The sequence below is a fragment of the Carcharodon carcharias genome, chromosome 4 (genome assembly GCF_017639515.1).
Source record: "Carcharodon carcharias isolate sCarCar2 chromosome 4, sCarCar2.pri, whole genome shotgun sequence".
NCBI lineage: Eukaryota > Metazoa > Chordata > Chondrichthyes > Lamniformes > Lamnidae > Carcharodon > Carcharodon carcharias.
The window spans coordinates 105104526-105131041 of record NC_054470.1 but is presented as its reverse complement, the minus strand read 5'-3'; the positions used below and the strand labels follow the sequence as shown (position 1 = coordinate 105131041).

Below are 26516 nucleotides of genomic sequence, written 5' to 3'. Positions count from 1 at the left end.
CTTGTTGCGATGGTTTTGTGATCACCAACACCCCTGCAGAACTGTCTCCCAACTTGTTGCTCTTACAAATACCCTGGTCAATAGCGAGATGTCTGAGAAATTGCAGTGTAAAATCTATTGCATGATATAAATGGTAACCATGGATGAATATCGTCTCTCTTGCTATTCATAAGACCGCCCAATCAAATGTATTGATTGCAATATGCATTAATTCTCATATCCATGTTAATTTTACAGTTTTCTATATTTACATTCATGGTGTGAGTACCATGTGATGAAAAGAAAGGTATATTATAATACCTGCAGCAATTTGCAGTCTGCAGCATTTCAGAATAATAACACACCCCCAAGCACATAAAAAAGATGAGGTGTGTGTAGTTCAGGGGGTGGGTGGCAGTGGGGGAAGGGAAGTCAGTGAAGGTTGACGAGGGCAGGTTTATGTGCAAGCAGAACATAAAGCAGGATAGGGTGTGGACGGTGGTGATCTGGATCAAATTACAATTAGTGAAGGGTGACATTTGGAAGGCTGGCAAGGGTAATGTTGGAATATTTGAGTCTGGAGATGATACAGACATCATTAAGCATTTTATCAGCTATGGTAATGAAGTGTGCAAAGGTGAGGGCAGATGATCTTGGAAATGGTTGAAATGAAGTTTAGCTTAATTTGGAACAGGGAATGAAGTTGTGCACTGTTTGGAGACTATCATATAGAGAAAGGGAATTGAGAAGAAGTACTAAATATACATCACACAACAAAAACAAAAATACCTGGAAAAACTCAGCAGGTCTGACAGCATCTGTGGAGAGGGATACAGTTGGTGTTTAGAGTCCGTATGACCCTTCATCAGAACTAAGACGTATAGAAATGAGATGAAATATAAGCTGGTAGAAGTGGGTGGGACAGTAGAGCTCGATAGGGGGCCAGTGATAGGTGGAGGCCAAGAAGAAACTGCCAAAGATGTCATAGACAGACAAAAGGGGTGATATTATCTAAAGGATGTACTAATAGGGACATTAAGGGACACAAGCTAGTGGCAGATGGCCCTAGTGTGGGTGGGGTGAGTGGAAGGGATCGAAATGGTCTAAAAGGTGGAGATGAAACAATAGATCAAAATAAATTTTAAAAATAGGAAAAAGAAAAAATTATATAGTGAAAAAAAAATGATAAATTATTGGAAAAAGGGGGTGGGGATGGATGAGAGAGTTCATGATCTGAAATTGTTGAACTCAATATTCAGTCCGGAAGGCTGTTAAGTGACTAGTCGGAAGATGAGGTGCTGTTCCTCCAGTTTGCGTTGAACTGGAACATTGCAGCAGGCCAAGGATGAACATGTGGGCATGAGAGCAGGGTGGTGCGTTGAAATGGCAAGCAACAAGGAGGTCTAGGTCATGCTTGCGGACAGACTGAAGGTGTTCCGCAAAGCGGTCACCCAGTCTGCTTTTACTGAATATACGTCTTGTTTTCTGTCACAGTAGATATTGACTAGCCAGGAAAGTTCTAATCTGCAATCACCTTAGAGAGGCAGCTGTGTGAAAACAGTTTCCACATGGTTCAAACTACTAACTTTCATCTGTAATTGTTTGGATCTAGGTTCCCAATTTCTGATTCCTTTGTCATCTCTTGGAAGCCCCGTTTGTTGGGCAAATATTCTGTTTTAATTTCATTTCCAACATCTTTCCTGCCTTTCCTCAGCCAGGGAGTTGAGCTTTCAAGTCTCCACATTCAAACAGTTGAAAGCATCCCTTTAGAAGTGTTTAGCCAACATCGAATATCTTTCGCAAAGAATCTGAACAATATTGCAGACTAACTTTTAGCGCTTTGGAGCAGCAATGCATTGCATGCCAAGGCATTGCTGTTGCTACAGCTTCTTCTAGTATCCATTTTAACAAAAACCTGCACAATGGAAGGAAAATAATGTATGAATATTTTATTTTGCAGGTAATTTTACTGTTACTGATGCTAATAATGAGGAAGCGAGTGGCTCTTACGATAGCCTTATTCCACGTGGCAGGGAAAGTGTTTGTTCACATTCCACTCCTAGTCTTTCAACCCCTCTGGACATTTGTGGCCTTGGTGTTATTTTGGACCTATTGGGTTGCAGTCCTACTTTTATTGGGCACAGCAGGTACAACTCTGTTTGCAGAATTTACCTTTCCTTGGCATGCATTGACAAGTCTTGATCACAAAAACATTTTTTGCAAATGACTTTTTTTTTCCCCATGTTTATCGGTAATGTTTTGAAAACCCTTGTGCAGATTATTAAACATGAGGAATATTTTTCTGTTCTTCAGCAAATTTACAGCCTCTTAAGAAATGATGGACAAAATGATAAAAGTGTAGACTATAGTGAAGATGAAACTGTGTAATAATGACTGAACACCCCTCCACAAAGGGATTATGAAAGTTCAACGATATTGAAATTTGTGTGACTATGAAATTGATCTATGAATGCATAGTTTACAGTGTCCAAAAATAATGTGAATGCTGTCATTTGCATTATTGTGATGCAGGGTTCTCCCTGACACGTGCCCACATACACAGCAGCGTGACAGTCATACCATATCCTCTTGCTCGATGACTAAATGGCTGACTTGAAATTGTATTTTCAAGCCCAGGAAGCCATTGTTCAGATGCTTCATCTGTCTCCTAACCTCCAAAATACACTTCTTTCAAACCAGGCATTAGCAGTTCAAGTGGAAGTGCAGTATGAGATAAAAGCAACTGAAGAAAATGGTGGAAAACCCAGAAGAATCTTTCCCTTGAAATCCAAAAATGTTGCTGTGTTAGGGCAAGATGCGCAATTTTACGTTTAATTAACTTCCATATTTTGGAGTTGAGTTGATAAAAGGATGAAAATTCTCTTTGTTTACTGCAACATAAATTTGATCAATCTACTGCGTAGAAATCATTCATTTTCTCTACTCTTAACTTTATAAAAAAAGTTCCATCTTGCTTTACTGCCTTCCCTCAGCCACCTAGTAGACAAGTCATGCATTATTTATTCATGTTTGGATGGATCGTGAACTCTTTGCATCAAATATTCTTTGTATAGTGAAAATTGACAGTTCTGGATAGTGTTACGGATATTAGGTTTCTCAGACATAATGCTATGCTACAGCACAAAAGAAAGCACAAAGAACAATTTGCTTATTCAAACCCTGCTGTTGCTGTATCCCAAACTTTAACCATATTCTTTCCCTTCATAACTCTGCTGTTTCTGGCCCTTTTACCATTCTTTCCTTTCACTAGTCCCAATTTGCCAGTCTCTGGGAGTACTGCATCGTCTAAGGTGACGACTTTCATTGAGACGTTAAACCGAGGCTGCATCTGGCTGCTCGACAAAGATGTAAAAGATCCCGTGACACTATATTTCAAAGACAAGCAGGGGAGTTATCCCCAGTGCCCTGTCCAATATATACCCCTCAGTCAACACCACACAAAAAAGGACAGATTTATCTGGTCATTATCACATTGCTGTTTGTGGAAGCTTGCTGTGTGCAAATTGTTTGCTGCATTTTCTGCGTTACAACAGTAATTACACTTCAAGAGTGGTTCATTGCCTTTAAAGTACCATGAGATGTTCAATGATCATGAAAAAGGCTAAAAGGCAAGTCTTTCTTTCACATAAACAATTATCAAGTTGAGTAAGTCAGTGGTCAAACAGTTTGATTCTTATATTTTTCAGAAATGCAAATCTTGAAACCAGAGCTTCTGCTTTTTTGTCCCTTCCTGTAGGATATCCTGAAAAAACAACTGACGACAACATTGAATTTAGAATGTCTGGCCCATTACAGTATACATGGATTTATCATCTAGTTGGCCTCATCTGGATCAGTGAATTCATATTGGCCTGTCAGCAGATGACTGTGGCTGGAGCTGTCGTAACCTACTATTTTACACGGTAAGATATTATGGGGAATTAGCTAATTTATAGTTGCGTTTATTTTAGTCTCACACAGGAGAGGTGATGGTGCAGTGGCATTGTCGCTGGACTAGTAATCCAGAGACCCCAGGGTTGGAATCCCGCCATGGCAGAATGTGGAATTTGAATTCAATTAAAACCTGGAATTAAAAGTCTAATAATGACCATGAAACCATTGTTAATTGTTGTAAAAACCCATCTGGTTCACTAATGCCCTTTAGGGAAGGAAATCTGCTGTGCTTACCCAGAAATAGCCTAGCAAGCCACTCAGTTGTATCAAACCGCTAGGCACCAGAAACGACAATGGCAAGCTCAGCCCTATCAACCCTGTAAAAGTTTTCCTTACATCTGAAGGCTTGTGCCAAAATTGGGAGAGCAGTCTCACAGACTAATCAAGACTTAGTCACCCTCATGGAATCATACCTTTATAGGTAATGTCCCAGATCACCACAACCATCACTGGATACGTCCTGCCCCACTTGTCCAGAGGTGGCAGCATAGTGGCATACAGTCGGGAGAGAGTTGCACTGGGAGTCCTCAACATTTACTCTGGGCTCCATGAAGTCTCATGGCATCAGGTCAAACATGGGCAAGGAAACCTTCTGCTGATTACTACTCAATCAATGCTCCTCCATGTTGAACACCACTTGAAAGAAACACTGAGGGTGGCAAGGGTGTAGAATGTACTCTTGGTGGGGGACTTCAATGTCCATCACCAAGAGTGGCTTGGTAGCACCATTGCTGGCTGAGTCCTAAAGGAGATAACTGCTAGACTGGGTCTGCAGCAGGGGTGGTGAGGGAACCAACAAGAGGGAAAAACATACTTCATCCTCACCAACCTGCCTGCTGCAGATGCATCTGTCCACGATGCCATTGGTAAGACTGGTCACCACGCAGTCGTCGTGGAGATGAATTCCTCCCTTCACATTGAGGATTCGCTCCATTTTGTTGTGTGGCACTACCGCCATGCTAAATGTGATAGATTTCGAACAGATTTAGCAACTCAAGACTGGGCATCCATGAGGTGCTGTGAGCCATCAGCAACAGCAGAATTGTACTTGAGCACAATCTGTAACCTGATGGCCCAGCATATCCCCCACTCTACCATTACCATCAACCCTGGTTCAGTGAAGACTGCAGAGGGGGATGCCAGGAGCAGCAGTTATACCTAAAAATGAGGTGTCAACCTGGTGAAGCAATAACACAGAACTATTTGTGTGCCAAACAGCATAACCAGCAAGTGATAGAGCTAAGCGATCCCACAACCAACAGATCAGGTCTAAGCTCTGCAATCCTGCCACATCTAGTTGTGAATGGTGGTGGACAATTAAACAACTCACTGGAGGAGGGGGCTCCCCAAATATTGCCATCCTCAATGATGGTGGAGCCCAGCACATCAGTGCAAAAGATAAGGCTAAAGCATTTGCTACAATCTTCAGCCAGTAGTGCCAAGTGGATGATTCATCTCAGCCTCCCCCAGAGGTGCCCGGTGTCAGAGGCCAGTCTTCAGCCAATTCCATTCACTCCACGTGATATCAAGAAACAGCTGAAGCCACTGGATAGTACAAATAGATTCTGCCCTTGACCCCTCTGGGATATCGTCTTTCTCCAGCACTACAATGTTCTCCTTTTAATCAATACCATCACTCCCTCCCCATTTTCTTCCTTTCCTATCTTTCCTGAACACAGGAATATTTAACACCCAGTCATGCCCTTCTTTAAGCAATGTCTCTGTTACAGCCATTACATATTCTCAAATGGCAATTTGCGCCTGTAACTCACCAGTTTTATTTACCACACTCCGTGCTTTTGCATACATGCACAGTGACCCTGTTTTAGGCTTTTTATTACTTTTGCCCTTATTCCGACCCCACCTATTAACTTCTTATTCCTTATTTAACACCATTTCTACAGATTTACCTTTTTAAAAAGAGAGACTTGCATTTATCAAGCACCTTTCACGGCTTCAGGACTACCCAAGTGCTTTACAGCTAGTGAAGTACTTTTGAAATGTATTCTTTGTTACAATGTAGTAAACATGCCAGCCACTTTGCTGTTTATGGGAGCTCGTGTACAATATGGTAATGAATGGATAATCTGTTGTTATCCATGCCAATATATCATGTCAACTTAATTAACGCTTATCTTGTGTATTATCCTTTTGTGTGGCACCATATTGAATGCCTTTGGAAACCCAAGTATCTACCAAGCATCTACCCTGCAAGTTATTTCCTCAAAAAAAACTCTTAAGTTTTTTAAACAGGATTTCTTTTTCATAAAAACATGGTGATTTATTCTAATCATACTATGCTTTTCTAAGTGCATTTTAAGTCTTCCTTAGTAATAGATTCCAGTACTACTTGTTGACTGATGTCAAACTAACTGCCCTGTACTCTCTTTCCCTCTTTTCATGAATAACGGTGCTCCATTGCTAACTTAGTCTGCTGGGATCATTCCAGAATCTAGAGAAGTTTAGAAAATTGTACCCAGCACATCATTTTTAGAACCCACTTGAAGTTGACCACTAGGTTCTGGAGATTAGACAGATTTTAGTTTTTTGAGTTTCTCTAGGGCTTTTTCTCTGCTAATATTAATTGCCTTAATTTCCTCACTTTTATTACCCCCTAGGTTACCTTCATGTGTCTTTTACTGGGAAGACAGACATAAGATATTTGTTTAATGTCTCTGCCATTTCCTGATTACTCATTTTTCCTGTCTCTGCTTCTTGACTAGTTCACCCTCATTCTATTTTTTCCTTTTTATCCATTTTTGGCGACCATTTGCTGATTTCTAAAACACTTCCAATCCTCAGACTTACTACTATTGTTTGCAACATTTATAAGCCTCTACTTTTTAATCTAATACTATCCCTAGCCACCTCAGAAACCACATCTTTATTGCTGAGTTTTTGTTTTTCAATGGAATGTATTTTTTTTTTTGTTGAACATTTCAACCTGTTTCTTTAAACATTTCCCACTTAACGCCATACCTTTCAGCCTGTCTACCCAATTGGCCTAAGCTAGCTCTTCCCTCATACATTTGTAATTGGTTTTAAGTTTAAGATTCTTGTTGTGATTGGAATATGTCATTTCCAACTTAATTCAATTGTATTGTGATCATTATTTCCCAGTGGATCTTTTACTGCGACATTACTAGTTAATCCTGCTTTATTGCATAATGCTAGATCTAAGTTGCTTTATCCAATTGGTTACATCATAACTTACTGCAGGAAACTGAAGAAAACATTTACAAACTAATCTTCCAGACCACCTTTCTAAATTGATTTGTCCAGCCTATATGAAGATTTAAAGACCCCAAAACTAATATAATGCCTTTCTTACAAGCACCAATAATTTCTTGTTTAACTTTGTCCAGCGGTATAATTACTGTAGGGGGCCTATGAATTACTCCCACCAGTGTCTTCTGACCCTTGTTATCCCTAATCTTCACCCATACTGATTCTGATTCCTGATGGGTTTTTTTTCTGAGCCAAGATTATTTTCTCACTAATACCCTTGTGTTATAATGTGTCACCCAGCAATATTACCACACTGGATGATGGAACTCCAAAGGCTTTTAACACCACACTTTAGTACTGGAACAGCAAATTTCTGCAAGGTGGCTAGAGGCTTTTTTCCCCCCTAAGTCTGTTTCACAAACTCACCTTTCAGGATTTCACATGGCTGCACCTCACACAGCCTTCCATTCTTCTTACAATACATATTTCTCCCTTTTTGATCTATAAATCCCATTGTTTCAACTTGTCTTTAAAAGTTACTTTTCACAATATAATCCTTCATGTTATCATTATGGCCAGCACTTTTGGGGAAAAATCAGTGTAATATCCTTGCCTTATTTATCTCACCAGTTGTAAACATTTTCCTTGTCCCTTTGAAAATCAAACACTTCTCCACTTATCTAAGAATGCAAATTTCATTCACGCTGTCTCTGCTGACCTCACCCTAGCTTTACTTATCTCCATTTCAAATGCTTGTTTTACACTTCACTTTGATAATTTAAACCTTGCAGAATGACTGTCTTTAGTTTAATTAAATTAGCCGCGTGCGCACATGCATGCATGCACGCACGCGCGCACACACATATAGGCCAGCTTTAAAATATCCCACAATAATATTAGGAAAAATATGATAGTTTCTTGACACTGATCTCCTTTTCCTTTTTGCTTGTCTTTCAAAATGTTATGCTTGTGTCCCCTGGAATATTTATTTCCCAACCTTAGTCACCTTGTAACCACGTCTCTATAATGGTGATTAAACCTAAGCCATTCTTCTCCCTTTGTGCCACTTTTTCATCTTTCTTTTTGCAGATGCTCCATGCATTCAGATAAAGAGAATTAGATTTTTTTTAAAACTATTCCCTGAATGGATCTTATATTCTGATGCACTATTACCATCACAGTACCAGCACTGGTGCCAGTGTTCAATGAATCAAAACCCACTTAGAACATAAGAAATAGGAGCAGGAGTAGGTCATACGGCCCCTCAGGCCTGCCCTGCCATTTAATAAGATCATGACTGATATGCCGCAGGCCTCAACTCCTCTTTTGTGCCAGTTCCTCAGCCCTCAACTCCACTATATTTATATCTACCTCCTCTTTAAATGCTTTCAGTGATCTAGTCTCCACCACCCTCTCTCGGGTAGAGAATTCCAGACATTCACAACCCTCTGAGAAGGAATTCCTTTGTATCTCACCTTTAAATAGGTATTCCCTTTTCAGTAACTAGGTCCCCTAGTTTGAGATTCCACCACTAGTGGATACATCTCAGTATCTACCCTTCAAGCCCCTTCAGAATCTTGTAGTTTCAATAAGATCAGCCCTCATTCTTCTAAACTCTAATAAATAAAGGCCTATCCTGCTTAGCCGTTCTTAAAAAGTCAACTCCTTCATCCCAGGAATCAGCCTTTTGAATCTCTTTTGAACTGCCTCCAATGCCAGTATATCCTTTTCTTAAATACGGGGACCAAAACTGTACACGGTACTCCAGGTGTGGCCTCACCAACACCCTGTACAGTTGTAACAAAACGTCCCTATTTTTAGTCTGTCCGCAAGCATGACCCAGACCTCCCTGTCGCTTGCCATTTCAACACTCCACCCTGCTCTCCTGCCCAAATGTCTATCCTTGGCCTGCTGCATTGCTCCAGGGAAGCTCAACGCAAACTGGAGGAACAGTACCACATCTTCCAACTACAGCACTTTACAGCCTTCCAGACTGAATATTGCGTTCAACAATTTTAGATCATGAACTCTCTCCTCCATCCCCACCCTCTTTCCAATACCCCCTTTTTTTTCCAATAATTTATATAGATTTTTCTTTTCCCCACCTATTTCCATTATGTTTAAATGTATTTCCATCCATTGTTTTATCTCTACCTTTTAGCCTATTTCGATTCCTTCACCCCACCCCCACTAGGGCTATTTGTACCTTGCTTGTCCTGCTTTCTACCCTTAATTAGCACATTCCTTAGATAATATCACCACCTACAAGACCTCTTTGCCCTTTTGTCTGTGACATCTTTTGGCTATCTCCACCTATCACTGACCCTCTATCCAGCTCTACTTGTCCCACCCCTCCCCCTTAAACCAGCTTATATTTCACCTCTCTTCTATTTTTTACTTAGTTCTGTTGAAGAGTCATACAGAGTCTAAACGTTAACTGTGTTCCTCTTTGCAGATGCTGCCAGACCTGAATTTTTCCAGGTATTTTTATTTTTGTTCCCTATTTTTAAACTCCAACCCCCTGGTCTATGCCAGTGTTTATACGCCACATGAGCCGCCTCCCACCCTTGTTCATCTCATCTCATCTGCATATTTTTCTGTTTCTTTCTCCCATACGTACTTACCCAGCTTCCCCATAAATCCATCTATGCTATTCACATCAGTTACTCCATATGGTAGCAAGCTACACATTCTAGCCTTTCCTAGGGTAAAGAAGCTTTTTATTTCTCTATTAGTTGGAGACACACTTCTATATTCACCCTACTGGGCCCCTTCTTTATTTTAAAGACCATTGTTGGTTATTCCTCAGCCTTTCTTTCATAAAGAGAGCCCCAATCTGTTAAACTCTCCTCATAGATACAACTTCTAATTCTGATATAATCCTTGTAAATCTTTATAACCCCTCAGTTCTGATGTCATCCTAGTAAATCCTTTGTTCCTCACTTGTGAATTAACAGCTTTCTAGAGGTCCTAACTGACTTCTGCAGCCACAGAGCTCACTTAATTGCTCCAGATGAATTAATTGGATATCGTGGAATTTTTGTACCCCCGATGGGCATTGTTTTATTATATAACTTGCTGTTATCTATAATATTAAACAGAATAATGTTGACACAGGGAAATCTATTTTGTTGTGTACCTTTTTGTAATTATCTTTTAACGTTGTATTCATCTTTTCAATGTTGGCCATCCTAATCTCTCTCAAACATTTCGATAATAAACAGCTGTACTTCAGGGATGCAACCCGAAAACCATTATTGGGCATCTATCTGTCAAGGGCACCTACTTGGCTACTTTGCTGCTATATAAAACGAGGAAGCTTTTGTTTGTAAAACAAAAACAGAATTACCTGGAAAAACTGAGCAGCTCTGGCAGCATCGGCAGAGAAAAGAGTTGACGCTTCGAGTCCTCATGACCCTTCCACAGAACTGAGTGAATATAAGGAGAGAGGTGAAATATAAGCTGGTTTGGGGGGGGGGGGGGGGGCGGGGATGGTGGGGTAGTGGGGTTGGGGGAAAGAAGTGGGGGGGTGGGTGGTGGTGTGGTTGTAGGGACAAGCAAGCTGCTTGTTTGTCCCTACAACCACACCACCACCCCCCCACTTCTCTCCCCCAACCCCCCCCCCCCCCCCACCTTAAACCAGTTTATGTTTCACCTCTCTCCTTATATTCACTCAGTTCTGTGGAAGGGTCATGAGGACTCGAAACGTCAACTCTTTTCTTCTCCGCCGATGCTGCCAGACTTGCTGAGTTTTTCCAGGTAATTCTGTTTTTGTTTTGGATTTCCAGCATCCGCAGTTTTTTGTTTTTATTTAAGCTTTTGTTTGTAGACGAGTTGACTAGACAATTAAGCACATAACCTGAATCCAGCTCTGAAATAAATGATCTGTTAACGATAATTTCAGCAAGATTAATTTAATTGCTTAAATCGATTATTAGTACAATAGCGGTGATTAGATGGGGCTCCGTGGTCACGTAGAGCAGCTGCCAGTCAGTGAGGCCATACTCTGTGAATGGTTGGCGCCACTGTCACTCAAGGCGGCGTGCCCGGTAATGGGGTAGAACAGCTATCAGTCAGGCAGGCGCTCCCTGCGATTGGGCGAAAATGATTGGCTGGTGTAGATGCCGGTCATGTGGCCAGCCCCATTCTAGGAGACGGAATCTGTCAGTCGGTAAAGGGAGCATCGTGATTGGCTAGAGGAGCTGTCAGTCCAGGGCTGATCCCAGCGATGGGGGCAGAACCGTCAGCCGACCCCTTATTGGATACAGCTGCTGCCACTCATTCTGGCCTATGCGCTGATTGGTCCGCGCCGTTGTCAGTCAGCGAGTGGCACAGTTTGATTGGATGCAGCGGCTGTTGGAGCCAGAGGGATAAGCAGACCTGGGAGGGGAGAGAGTTAGTTCCTGAGGCACCACTGTGACTGGGTGTTTAGACACAGAGTGAAGCTCCCTCTACACTGTCTCCGTCAAATAAAGGACGAAGATGGACCGGAAATACAGGTCCTGAACTGGGGAAGGCCGATTTCAATGTGATCAGACAGGATCTGGCCAAAGTGGATTGGGAGCAGCTACTTGTAGGAAAATCTACATCAGACCAGTGGGAGTCATTCAAAAAAGAAATAGTGAGAGCTCAGGGCCAGCATGTCCCTGTAAAGGTGCAAGGTAGGACCAACAAGTCAGGAAAATCCTGGATGTCGAGGAATGTATAGGATTGGATAAGGAATAAAAAGAGAGGCTTATGGCAGATACAGAGGGCTGGGAACAATGGACGCTCTAGAGGAATATAGAAAGTGTAAGGGGATACTTTTTTAAAAAAAAAGTAATTAGGAGAGTGAAAAGGGGGCATGGAAAAACACTGGTGGGTAAGAAAGGAAAATACCCAAGGCATTTTATAAATAGTAAGGGCAAGAAGATAACCAGGGAAAGAGTAGGGACCAAAGTGGTCTTTGTGTGGAGTCGGAGGACGTAGGTGAGGTTTTAAATGATTACTTTTCACTTGCCTTTACTATGGAGAAGGACGATGTAGGCGTAGAAATCAGGGAGAGGGACATGTGATATACTTGAAGAAATTAGCATCGAAAAGGAGGAGATATTAACGGTTTTAGTGGGCTTAAAAATGGATATATAGCCCAAATGAGATGTATCCCAGGCTGCTATGTGAGGCAAGGGAGGAGATTGCAGGGTCTCTGACACTAATTTTCAAATCCTCTCTGGCCATAGGAGAGGTGCCAGAGGATTGGAGGACAGCGAATGTAGTACCATATTCAAGAAGGGTAGTAGGGATAAACCAGGTAATTACAGGCCTGGGTCTAACATCAATGATAGGGAAACTATCGGAAAATATCCTGTGGAACAGGATTAATCTCCACTTGGAGAGGCAGGGATTAATCAGGGATAGTCACAGAATCATACAGTGCATAAGATGCCCTTCAGCCCATCGAGTCTGCAGCGACACGTGAGAAACACCTGACCTACCTACCTAATCCAATTTACCAGCACTTGGCTCATAGCCTTGAATGTTATGAAGTGCCAAGTGCGCATCCAGGTACTTTCTAAAGGATGCAAGGCAACCTGCCTCTACCACCCTCCCAGGCAGTGCATTCCAGACCGTCACCACCCTCTGGGTAAAAAAGTTTTTCCTCACATCCACCCCCTCCCCTCAAACCTCCTGCCCCTCACCTTGAACTTATGTCCCCTCGTGACTGACCCTTCAACTAAGAGGAACAGCTGCTCTCTATCCACTCTGTCCATGCCCCTCATAATCTTGTACACCTCGATCAGGCGCCCCTCCGTCTTCTCTGCTCCAACCTCTCTTCATAACTTAAGCATTTCATCCCAGGCAACATCCTGGTGAATCTCCTCTGCACCCCCTCCAGTGCAATCACATCCTTCCTATAACCAGAATTGCACACAGTACTCCAGCTGTGGCCTCACCAAGGTTCTATACAACTCCAACATGACCTCCCTACTTACGTAATTTGTGCCTCGATTGATCAAGGCAAATATCCCACATGCCTTTTTCACCATCCCACTAACATGCCCCTCCGCCTTCAGAGATCAATGGACACACGCCAAGGTCCCTTTGTTCCTCAGAACTTCCTAGTGTCATGATGTTCATTGAATACTTCCTTGTCAAATTACTCCTTCCAAAGTGTATCACCTCTCACTTTTCAGGGTTAAATTCCATCTGCCACTTATCTACCTATTTGACCATCCTGTCTATATCTTCCTGTAGCCCAAGACACTCAGCCTTACTGTTAACCACCTGGCCAACCTTTGTGTCATCCACAAACTTACTAATCCTACCCCCCACATAGTCATCTATGTCGTTTATATAAACGACGAATAATAGGGGCCAGAGCACAGATCCCTGTGGTATGCCACTGGACACTGGCTTCCAGCCACTAAAGCATCCTTCTGTCTCCTACAACTAAGCCAATTTTGAATCCACCTTATCAAATTACCCTGAATGCCATGTGCATTTGCCCTCTTTATAAGTCTCCTATGTGGGACCTTGTCAAAGGCTTTGCTGAAATCCATATAAACTATATCAACTGCAGGGACTAGTTGGGGATAGTCAGCATGGCTTTGTCGGGGGAGATCATGTCTAACGTTTTGATTGAATTTTTCAAGGACTAGTTGTGTGAATGAGGGTAGTGCAGTTGATGTAGTCTACGTGGATTTTAATAAAGCTTTTGACAAGATCCTGCATGGGAGAATGGTCAAGAAGGTAAGAGCCCATGGGATCCAGGGCAATTTGGCAAATTGGATCTAAAATTGGCTTAGTGACAGGAGGCAGAGGGTGATGATCGAAAGTTGTTCTTATAATTGGAAGCCTGTGACGAGTGGTGTACTGCAGGGGTTGGTGCTGGGACCCTTGCTGTTTGTAGTGTACATTAATGATTTAGACCTGAATATAGGAGGTATAATCAGTGGTGGTGTAAATAGTGAGGAGGAAAGCCTTGGATTACAGGACGATATAGATGGGCTGGTAAGATGGGCAGAACTGTGTCAAATGGAATTTAATCCTGAGAAGTGTGAGGTGATGCATTTTGGGAGGACCTGAAGGGAGCATAACAGGTAGATAAGGTGGTTAAGAAGGCACATGGGATACTTGCCTTTTATTAGCCGAGGCATAGAACATAACCCCCCTGCTCTTATGTTGGAGCTGTGTAAAATACTAGTTAGGCCACAGCTGGAGTATTGTGTGCAGTTCTGGTTGCCACACTGTAGGAAGGCTGTGATTGCACTAGAGAGGGTGCAGAGGAGTTCCACCAGGATGTTGCCTGAGCTGGGGTGTTTCAGCTATGAAGAGAGACTGGATTGGCTAGGGTTGTTTTCCTTGGAGCAGATAGAGCTATACAAAATTATGAGGGGCCTAGAAAGGAAGACATTTTTCCCCTTAGTGGAGGTGTCAGTAACCAGGGGGCATAGATTTAAGGTAAGGGGTAGGTGGTTTAGAGGGGATTTGAGGGAAAAATTTTCACCCTAGAGGGTGGTTGGAATCTGGAACCTGAAGGGGTGGTAGAGGCAGGAACGCTCACAACATTTAAGAAGCATTTTGATGAACACTTGAAACGCCATAGCATTATGAGGAGAGTGCAGTGGAGGACCCTGGGACAGGCAGTCAGCAGCACCTAGAGGATCAACTCTTTGGACCTAGCATGTAGTCCTTATTCAAGTAGGAGTAACAGTAAAATAAAAGCAAGGATCCATATTCTATTTAGTTAAGATATGTTTGGGGAGCTCAGTCCCGTGATTTGCATATCCTGCGCAATGTGGGAAATCTTAGACGCTCCTGGTGGTCTCGTTGACCATGTGTGCAAGAGGTGCCTCCGACTGGAGCAACTCAAGCTCTGGGTTTTGCAGCTTGAGCAGCAGCTGGGGAAACTCTGGTGTATTGATGAGGCTGAAAGGTTTGCGGATAGCACGCTTCAGGATGTGGTTACCCCTCAGCACGTTTCAGGATGTGGTCACCCTGCAGCTCAAGGAAATGCAAGCAGGGAGGGAATGGGAGACCACCAGGCAGAAGAAGGGGACCAGGCAGGTAGTGAGGTAATACTTGGAAAACGGTGAGAGTGGTGGTTCCTCTGGAGGCCAACCAGAGTCAAGGCAGTGGCACTGTGTGGATGGTCCAGCTGCTCAAGGAGGGGAGGAGGAAGTGTGTAAGGGCAATAGTGGTAAGGGCTTCGTTAGTGAGGGAAGTAGACAGGGGTTTTTGCGGCTGTAGACGTGACTCCAGGATGGTATGTTACATCCTAGGTGCCAGGGTCCAGGATGTCATGGAATGACTGCTGGGCGTTCTGAAGGGGGAGGGTGAACAGCCAAAGGTCGTGGTCCAGGTTGGGACCAGTGACATAGGAAGAAAGAAAAATGATTGATCGATATTGATCAAGGAATCAATTCTAGCAGTGAGGAGGGATGATATCTTGGAAGGATCATCAAATGAGGCCATATGGATAGAAGTAAAAAACACAAAAGGGGCAAGCATGCTGTTGGGTGTGTACTATAGGCCAACAAACAGCCAGGGAGAGGTAGAGGATCAAATATACAATCAAATTTTAGAAAAGCATAAGAATAATGCAGTAATAGAAGGGGTTTTTAAACTATCCAAATATACAGTGGGATAGTTTTAATGTGCAAGATAGGGAGGGCGCAAGTTGCATCCAGGTGAACTTTTTTAGCCAGTACATAGCCCAACACAAAGGGGGCAGTTCTGCACCTAATATTTGGAAATGAGCCCAGGCAGCTGGTGGAAGGCAAATCAGTAGGGGAGCATTTTGGAGTTAGTGACCATAACTCGGCTAGATTTAGGATAGTTATGGAAAAGGATAAGGTTGGGCCAGGGATATAAGTTCTAAGCTGGGATAAGGCTAATTTTACTAAGATGAGATACGATTTGGCCCAGGTGAATTAGGAGCAGCTACTTGCAGATAAAACTGTATCAGAGCAGTGGGAGGCATTCAAAGAGGAAAGAGCAAGAGTACAGGGCAAATATGTTCCTGTAAAGACAAAGGCACGACAAGTCCGGGGAACCCTGGATGTTTGGGGACATTAAGTTTAGGATTATGAATATAAGAAGCTTACAGCATGTACCGTGGGCTCAATACATCAGAGTCCCTAGAGGAGTGTATAAAAAGGGCAGGAGGGATCTTAAAAAGGAAATTAGGAAAGCTAAGGGAGTGCATGAGGAAGCATTGGTGGGTAGAATAGAGGAAAACCCAAAGGGGTTTTTTTAAATATATAAAGAGCAAGAGAATAACTAGGGAAAAGAGTAGGGCCAATTAGGTACCATAGAGGTAATCTGTGTGTGGACCCGGAAGACATGGGTACAGTTCTCAATGAATACTTTGCACCGATCTTCACAATGGAAAAGGACGATACAGGCACAGGCATCAGGGTGGACGACTGTGAAATATTAGGGGAAATTAACATAGAGAGAGAGAGGAAGTACTAGCTGGTTTAGCAGCCTTAAAAGTGGATAAATCTGTAGGCCCGGATGAGATGTATCCCAGGCTGTTGTAGGAAGTAAAGGAAGAGCTATCAGGGGCCCTGGCACTAATTTTCAAATTCTTTCTGGCCACAGGTGAGGTGCCAGTGGACTGGACGACTGCTAACATTGTCGCATTATTGAAAAAGGGGGAAGGGATAGACCAGGAAATTACAAGCCAGTCAGCCTAACCTCAGTGGTGGGGAAGTTACTAGAAAGAATTCTGAGGGACAGAATATATCTACACTTGGAGAGACGTGGATTAATCAGGAATAGGATTAATCAGGGATAGTCAGCATGGATTTATTAAGAGAATGTCATGTTTGACAAATTTGTTTGAATTTTTTGGGGAGGTAACCAGGACTGTTAATGAGGGTAATACGTTTGATGTGGTCTACATGAACTTTAGCAAGGCTTTTGATGAGGGCCCTCATGGCAGACTTATCAAGAAAGTTAAGAGCCAATGGGACCCAAGGCAAAATGGCACATTGGATCCAAGATTGGCTGAGAAGCAGGAAGAAGAGGGTGATGGTAGAGGATGTTTCTGTGACTAGAAGTCTGTTTCCAGTGGGGTTCCACAGGGCTCAGTGCTGGGGCCCTTGCTGTTTGTAGTTACATAAATGATTTGGACTTAAATGTAGGGGTATGATCAAGAAATTCACAGATGACACGAAAATTGGTAGGGTGATAAATAGTGAGGAGGATATCAATGGACTGGTCAGGTGGGCAGAGCAGTGGCAAATGGAATTCAACCTCAAAGAGTGAGGTAATGCACTTGGGGAGGGCTAACAAGGCAAGGGATTACACTATGAATGGTAGGACCCTAGAAAGTACTGAAGATCAGAACAACCTTGGTGTGCATATCCATAGATCCCTGAAGGTAGCAGGGCAGGTTGATAAGATGATTAAGAAGGCATATGGGATACTTGCCTTTATTAACCGAGGCGTAGAATACAAGAGTAGGGAGGTTAATCTGGAACTATATAAAACGCTGGTTAGCCACAACTGAGTACTGTGTGCAATTCTGGTCACCACATTATAGGAAGGATGTGATTGAACTGGAGAGGGTGGAGAGGAGATTTATGAGGATGCTGCCTGGGCTGGAGGGTCTGAGCTATGAGGAAAGATTGGATAGGTTGGGGTTGTTTACTTGGCGCAGCGAAGGTTAAGAGGGGACCTGATAAGGATGTATAAGACAATGAGGGGCATAGATAGGGTGGATAGGCAGGCACTTTTACCATTAGTAGAGAAGTCAATAACCAGGGGGCATAGATTTATGGTAAGAGTTAGAAATCTAAGCGGGGAGTTGAGGAGAAAATCTTTTACCAAGAGGTTGGCAGGAGTCTGGAACGCTCTGCCTGAAAGGATCGTTGAGTTAAAAACTCTCTCAACATTTAAGAAGTATTTAGATATTCACTTCACTTGTGTTCCATAGCCTCCAGGGCTATGGGCCAAGCGCTAGAAAATGGGATCAGTTTAGTCAGATCTTTGACCAGTGTGGGTTGGTGGGCCGAATGGCCTCCTTCTATGCTGTAAATGTCTATAATAAGCCTGAGTCTATAGGATGACGGGCCAAGTGCTGGAAAATGGGATTAGAATAGATGGGTGCTTGATGGCTGGCGTGGACATGACGGGCTGAAGAACCTGTTTCTGTGCTGTGTAACTCTGACTCTAGATCGTGCATTCATAGCACCAGCTTGTGGTATTGCGATGAAAGCAAAATACTGCAGATGTTGGAAATCTGAAATAAAGACAAAAAATGGTGGGAAAGCTCAGCAGGTCTGGCAGCATCTGTGGAGAGAGAAACAGAGTTAACATTTTGATTTCATATGGCTCTGCTTTGGAGCCTATTGTGATATTGGTTCAGAAAAAGCTGAGCACACTGCAAATTTCATGGCAATTTTTCCTCCCTAATACTAGATGAGAAGTGTTTTTATTTATAGTGAAAGAGCTTTGCTCTTGCATTTTAGGAAGAGCATTGAATCTTTTCCTAGATTCCCCGCAATATGCTCTGTCCTTTTTATAATTTAAGAGTAAGTAAAGAGTGTATTTGCTATTTCATGTCCTGCTGTGCGACCTCAAATGCCTGCTCTGTCATTTGGTACTGGTTTACATGGTCAGTGACACAGCATGCAAGTTGCTGGTGTTTGGTTTATATAAAGTTGGCTTCTGTGTGCTTATATAACATGTTAAGCTCCAGAGTGGCATTTCAGAGTCCTCCACGTTTTATTAATAAGTTAAAACATTTTTGGGAAAAGAACCTTCAAGCCCAATAAGTGTGTTTTTCATAAGTTTTATCTTTTAATTTTGAATCTCTGTTTTGTTTTATCATTAAATATACTTTCTGTTAGCGATCCCTTGGGCAGTCTCAAGATCTAGTCCTGGATATTTTATGTATTTTTCTTTAGTGTGATTTGAGGCTAGGGAAACGAGCAAGAACCACTGCTGATTGCTTAGTTGGCTAATTACCGTAATTTCCTTTTATTCCCGAACTGCTGGAATTCAGAGGAACAAAAAATTAAATCCAAGCACTGAGAGTTGGTGTCTTATCCTATCTGCAGCATGTTCACATCATTGTTGTCATGTGACTTCAATTGAAGTTGCTCTTGGCTCATTTGGCAGCCCCTTGTATTAACTTAATACCACACATTGTGCTAACCTCTGGGAAACAAAATACACCTAAACCTAGTACCACACCAACTGCAAGATTAAGTGAACACTCTTTAGAAAGTGTGGTACCAATTTTGAAGAGCACCTTTACAAAATTTTCTGTGCTAGTTCTGATTAAGGCCTTTGTGATAAATAGCAAGTACAAGGCTTGTAGTTGTTCAAGAATTTTTGTATTTATTGAGCTTGAAGGCCGTATCACCTATTCCATGTTTACAATGAAACTGCCAATGACGGTGGGCTTTGTTATAATTTAGTACAATTCAGCTTAACAGTTTTTCTCTGAAGAGGAAGGAAAAATTAAAGACCCCCAGTCAGATTTTCTTTTTGTCTTGGATTATGAACCATTGACCATAAAACATTGGAACAGAAGTAGGCCATTCGGCCCATCAGTGCTCTGCCATTCAATGAGATCATGGTTGATCTGATAATCCACGATTCCATTTTCCTGCCTTTTTCTCCTAACCCTTGATTCCCTTACTGATTTAAAAATCTATCTCAGCCTTGAATATACTTAACGACCCACCCTCCACAGCCCTCTGCGGTAAAGAGTTCCACAGATTGATTATCCTTTTGAGAGAAGAAATTCTTCCACATCTGTCTTAAGTGGGCGACCCCTTACTCTGAGATTATGCCCTCTGGTCCTAAACAATCCCACAAGGGGAAACAACCTCTGAGCATCTATCTGTCAAGTCCCCTAAGAACCTTATGTTTCAATAAAGTTACCTCTCATTCTTCTAAATGCTAATGAGTACTCAACCTCTCATAAGCAAATCCCTCCAGGATCAACCTAGTGAACCTTCTCTGGACTGCCTCCAATGCCGGTATATCTTTCCTTAGATAAGGGGATCAAAATGTTCACAGTATCCTAGGTGTGGTCTAACCAGTGCCTTGTATAGTTTTAGCAAGACTTCCCTCCATTCCCTTTGAAATGAAGGCCAACATTCCATTTGCCTTCCCTATTAGCTGTTGAACTTGTATGTTAGCTTTTCGGGATTCATGCACAAGTACTCCCAAATCCCTCTGTGCTGCAGCCTTCAGCAGTTTTTCTCCATTTAAATAATAACAGAAACCGAAATACCTGGAAAAGTTCAGGTCCGGCAGCATCGGTGGAGAAGAGTACAGTTGACGTTTCCAGTCCTCATGACCCTTCAACAGAGCTAAGTAAAATTAGGAAAGGGGTGAAATATAAGCTGGTTTAAGAGTTGGGGGAGGGGGGGTTTGTTGGGACAAGTAGCCAGAGATAGGAGGAGATAACCAAAAGCTGTCACAGACAAAGGAACAAAGAGGTGTTGAAGGTGGTGATATTATCTAAAGGAATGTGCTAATTAAGAGTATAAGACAGGATAGATAAGGTACAGATAGCTCTAGTGGGGGTGGGGGAATACTAAAAGGTGGAAATAATGGTGGAAATACATTTAAAATTAGTGGAAATAGGTGGGAAAAGAAAAAATCGATATAAATTGTTGGAAAAAACTAAAAGGACCGGGGAAGAAACGGGAAGGGGGTGGGGATGGAGGAGAGAGTTCAAGATCTAAAACTGTTGAACTCAATATTCAGTCCAGAAGGCTGTAAAGTACCTAGTCAGAAGATGAGGTGCTGTTCCTCCAGTTTGCGTTGAGCTTCACTGGAACAATGCAGCAAGCCAAGGACAGACGTGGGCAAGAGAGCAAGGTGAAGTGTTTAAATGGCAAGCGACAGGGAGGTCTGGGTCATTCTTACGGACAGACCGAAGGTGTTCTGCAAAGCGGTCACCCAGTCTGTGTTTGGTCTCTCCAATGTAGAGGAAACCGCATTGGGAGCAACGAATGCAGTAGACTAAGTTGGAGGAAATGCAAGTGAAATGCTGCTTCACTTGAAAGGAGTGTTTGGGCCCTTGGATGGTGAGGAGAGGGGAAGTGAAGGGGCAGGTGTTGCATCTTCTGCATTTGCATGGGGAGGTGCCGTGGCAGGAGGAGTAGAGGATGATGGAGGAGTGGACCAGGGTGTCATGGAAGGAATGATCCCTACGGAATGCTGAGTTTTTCCAGGTATTTCTGTTTCTGTTTTTGTTTTGGATTTCCAGCATTCTTAGTTTTTTGTTTTTATCCATTTAAATAATATTCAGCTCCTCTATTTCCCTGCTAAAGTGAATAACCTCACATTTTCCCAATTTATATTCCATCTGCCTAGTTTTTGCCCACTCACTTAACTTGCCTGTATCCTCTGTAGACTCCTTGTGTCTTCCTCACCACTTGTCTTCCCACCTATTTTTGTATCATCTGCAAACTTGATAGCACATTCACTTCTCTCATCTAAGTCATTAATCTATATTGTGAGTAATTGAGGCCCCAGCACTGATCCCTGTGGCACTCCACTAGTTACAGGTTACCATCCCGAAAATGCCCCCATTATCCCAACTCTCTTCTATTAGTTACCCAATCCTCTTTCCATGCTAATATGCTAACCCCTACACTTTGGGCTCTTATCCAAGTAGCGTTATGTGCGTATCTTATTGAACACCTTTTGGAAATCCAAATATATTACATCTACTGGTCCCCCTTTATCTATCCTGCTTGTCAGCTCCTCAAAGAATTCCAACAAATTTGTTAGGCATGATTTCCCCTTCATGAAGCCTTCAGAGCATGCTGGCCCTGCTTGATTACATTATGTATTTCTAAATGCTCTGCTATTAAATCCTTTATAGTAGACTCCAACATTTTCCCAATGACAAATGTTAAGCTAACTGGCCTATAGTTACCTGTTCTTTGTCTGTCTCCCTCCCATTTTGAATAAGGGAGTTACATTAGCTGTTCTCCAATCCTTTGGGACTTTTCTAGAATCTAAGGATTCATGGAAGAGTGCCTCCACTATCTCTGTAGCTACTTCCTTTAATATCCTAGAATACAACCCATCAGGTTCAGGTCCAGCTCCATGCCTCCGGGAGATTGAAGCGCTCTTTCGTGGCCCTATTTGCTGCTGTTTTTTGTTTCTACACTCTGTCCCTTCCTGTCACACTCTGGGTATCATTACCTAAATAGCTGCCCCGCAAGGCTTCCAAATCATTTGGCTTTGTAAGCTTACATATCCCCTTTCCAGAACCTTTCCCCTTCTATTTAGTTTAAAGCCCACTCTACAGCCCTAGTTATACGGTTCACCAGGACACTGGTGCCAGCACGATTCAAGTGAAGCCCATTCCACTGGAACAGCTCCTCTCTACCCCAGCACTGGTGCCAGTGCCCCATGAACTGAAACCCATTTCTCCCACACCAATCTCTGAGCCACACATTTAACTCCTTGACTTTATTTACCCTATGCCAGTTTGCCTGTGGCTCAGGTAGCAATCCTGAGATTATTACCTTGGAGGTTCTGCTTTTTAATTTAGCTCCTAACTGTTCAAATTCTTTCAGCAGAACCTCCTTTTCTAGTTCTATCAACGTTGTTGATGCCAACTGGATCCCTCCCACCCCACTCCAAGTTCCTCTCCAGCCCTGAGGAGATGTCCTTAACCCTGGCACCAGGCAGGCAGCACAGCCTTCGGGACTCATGCTCATGGGTGCAGAGAACAGTACCTATCCCCTTAATTATGCTGTCCCCTACATTTACAATTTCCTTCCCCCACTTGAATGGATCGTTGTACCATGGTTAGCTCATCCTCCCTGCTGTCCCCACTCATCCACACAGCTTACAAGAACCTTGCAACTGTTGGATAGTTGCAGGGGCTGAGGCTCCTCAAACACTACCACTGTTTGTGATTGATGTGTCTTAGAATTCATTGGAGGTAATTGCCTTCTCTCAAATTTGTTCTAAAAGAAAATTAAAAAGTTGCAGTAGACTTGGTCATTCCCCATGTTTGTACACGTCTGCATGCATCTTGTGTTAACCTTGCATTCTGACTTTTGGCCCATTGACAGCAGTGGCTGGTTTATCAAGGTTTTGCACAATTAGCAGTTTCAGAAGATGAGTTGAAGAGAGAATGGAAGCGTTCATGGGTGCACAGTCTGATTCATAAATTGGCACTTGGCATTCTTCAGATGCAATTGAGTTTGCACGCTGAATGCAGTTTCCAGGCAGCAAAGCAAACCTTGCAACCTAGTAGATTAGCACCATTTTAAATGTTGGATGCCTTGGTCTTCCACCACTTCTCCTCCAGCCTGTGAAAGCAAGATTATGCCTTGCCTTTGTGTTTTCTCTTTTTTGGCTTGGGAAGGAATATTGTGGACAATTGAGCAATGCAAGATTCCTTTCCAATAGATAAGTTGTTAAACTAGTCTCGATGTCGAGCAGGCCTTGATGTCAGCCATTTCTGCAGGTTCAAAGCAGCTTGCTGGAAATTTTTGTGGGCTGTATTTATGGGCAACATTTTCCCCCGTCCGGGGATTGGGGGGGATAGTGTGGGCGGGTTCCTGATCAGCGCCACCAGTAGGGTACACCGCCATTTTACGTGGGTGGGCCAATTAAGGCCCGCCCAGCATGACGCCCGCCAGGAAGTGCTTTGCACTCCCTGTGCCGGGGGTGGGGGGGGGTGGAGGGTGTGGAGTGCGGAATCCCTCAGCCGGGAGTGTGCTCTTTCGTGCGTGCGGAAGAGCGCATCGATCTCCCTGAGGCAAATTGCTGCCTCAGGGAGATTAGCTCCGATGTAAAACTTTCAATAAAGGCGATTAGAAAATTTGCCTGCCGTGTCCCCTCATGAGACATGCCCATAGCTTTTTTTATAAACATTTCATAATTTAAATATCCTCACAAAACCTCATCCCGCCAGTAGATGAGATTTCATGCTTTTTTCGAGACATGCCTGGGCTCCCAGCCCGCCCGCCAGGTTGGACGGGCAGGCCCATCAATCATGTTAATGAGTTTTAATGGCCTTAATAGACCGTTGACAGTTCAGCAGGCGCGCGACCGATTTGGCTGCATGCTCACCAAATTGAAAATCTAAATTAGGCGGGGTGACATCGGGACACAAGCCCGACATATCCCTGCGTCATTTTACACGTCAGCAAACTGGCCTTGCTCCCACTTGCCGACCGGAAGATTTTTCTACGTAAACTAAGATTTAAAGCTTTTTGTTCAACATTTGTTTTGGAGCATATCCGACAGTTTTTTCTCCTATGCATGATTCTAGTTATTTTAACTCCTGAATTGTTTTCTTGCTAAATTTGGATGAAATTCTTTTGATATCAATACTGAGGGCATAGTTACATCTTGTGTAGTTTCAAATTTGGTTGAAAGATAAGTGTTTATGGCATTAGGAATATACTTCTGACTAATAGCTGGCTGTTTGCATTTATGAGCTATGATTCCATATTTGGCAATCTGACCCTATGTTTGGTTTCAAGCTATTTGGACAGCAACTTGTTATTAATAGGAGTACCTGAAGCCTTTATCATAAATCACTCTCATCCATTTGAGGCACACTTGATTGTGTAAATTGAGTTTGAAAAGTGGAGACTGTACATTGTGTCTCAGATTTTCTTGAGCTCAACAGTGTATGATGGCTAGCAGGAGAGATGGCTGTTACAGATTGCCATTGGCTGGTTGGGTTTCCAGATATATTTCCACTTCTATAGTTTAGAAAGAAAGACTTGCATTTATATGGTACCTTTCATGACCTCAGAACATTCAAAGTGCTCTATGGCCAATGCAATTCTTTTGAAATGTACACACTGTTCTCTTGTACGAAATACAGCAGCCATTTTGCACTCAGCAAAATCCCACAAATATGATAATCCAATAGTTTATTTTTAATACTTAAAATATTAACTGTATTCCTCTCCACAGATGCTGTCAGACCTGCTGAGTTTTTCCAGCTATTTTTGTTTTTGTTTCAGATTTCCAGCATCTGCAGTATTTTGCTTTTATTTTAGTTTATTTTTAGTGGTGATTGAGGGATAAATGTTGGTTAGGAGAGTTTTGAGTTTAACTGCTTGGCGAATTTTTAGTAGAGTTTTCTAAAATGTTACCATCAAGTGCCTACATCTGCCTGCCTGCAGCACTGATGTCTCATTGCGACATCCATGACTAAGCTCGAGACTGATTACACTGAGTGCAGATTTCATGTATCGTATGGTTTTAGTTACTTGCCAGAATGTAGTCATTGCTCTCCTGGTATCCAATGAGTGATTGGAATTTGCTTTGCAGATGGTAACACTGTACGAGTAGTTACTACAAATCATCCCAGTTAACCTTGTATCATAATGTTATACCAGTGATGTGAGGGTTCTTCATCAGGAAGTTGCTCCAAGCTCTGTGTCTGCATGGTTGAGGTATTGGTACAAATCTACTACAACATCTGGATTGCTCCTACATAGACTTGATATCAGTCTTTCAGAAGAAAGAGATGCACTCTTTGATCTTTAAGCTATATGTAAGGAGAAACTGAGAGCAATGTAAAATTATTCCCTTCTACCACAGGCCAACAGCAAAGTTATTCTGAGTTCTCCTAAACTTTAAATCTTTAGATCATCGGATCACTTTACATAAAATACTATAGTCTTGAATGCTGCTTTGGGAATTGTCCATGAAAATTCTGTCCCAGCTGGATATATGCTGTAATATGAGTGTTTAAGATACAATGCCTGTTATCCTAACATGATCAGACAAATTCCAATTACTGCCTTTATTCCCATTTATGTAGGGACAAGAATAAGTTGCCAACAACTCCAATTCTTTCTTCCATATGTCGACTGATTAAATACCATCTAGGAACAGTGGCCAAAGGCTCCTTCATCATCACCTTAGTAAAGATCCCACGACTGATCCTCATGTATATTCACAATCAACTCAAAGGCAAGGTAAAAGTTGTTTTGTGGCACATGTAAAATGTTAACTTCAATGTTATATTGGCATAAGTGTTCATATTTGAAACCAGTAGTTATATTAACACAAGGTCCTTTAATTGCTTTATTTTTTTGTCCAGGAAAATGCTGTTGCAAAATGCATGCTAAAAGCTTGCATGTGCTGCCTCTGGTGTTTAGAAAAGTGCCTGCTCTACCTAAATAGGGTAAGTTTTTATTTATTTTCCACTTGAATTCAGGTTTTGAAGTCACAAAGATCTGCAAATGTAAACATTTTTTAAAAGCCTGTTACTCTGAGAAGTGTATAACTCTCTTGTCTGAAATTTATTTGGCAGTATACTGCGAGTTTATTAAGTAGATTTATATTTATTTTATTCTCCTGCCATGTGTCATTATTTGGTTGTGCTTGTCAAAGTTCTATGTTAG

The 26516-nt window shown here is 42.4% G+C and overlaps 1 protein-coding gene across 6 annotated transcripts in view; it reads left to right on the top strand.

The window, feature by feature from the left end:
* The window catches only part of LOC121276952 (choline transporter-like protein 1), a 100696-nt gene that overhangs the window by 50105 nt on the left and 24075 nt on the right, over window positions 1-26516 (top strand). For all 6 annotated transcript variants that reach the window (XM_041185677.1, XM_041185673.1, XM_041185676.1 and 3 more), the window contains 4 exons: window positions 1940-2126; window positions 3737-3902; window positions 25931-26087; window positions 26213-26296. In XM_041185677.1, the coding sequence (XP_041041611.1) occupies window positions 1940-2126; window positions 3737-3902; window positions 25931-26087; window positions 26213-26296 (594 nt within the window). The remainder of the gene's footprint in view (window positions 1-1939; window positions 2127-3736; window positions 3903-25930; window positions 26088-26212; window positions 26297-26516) is intronic.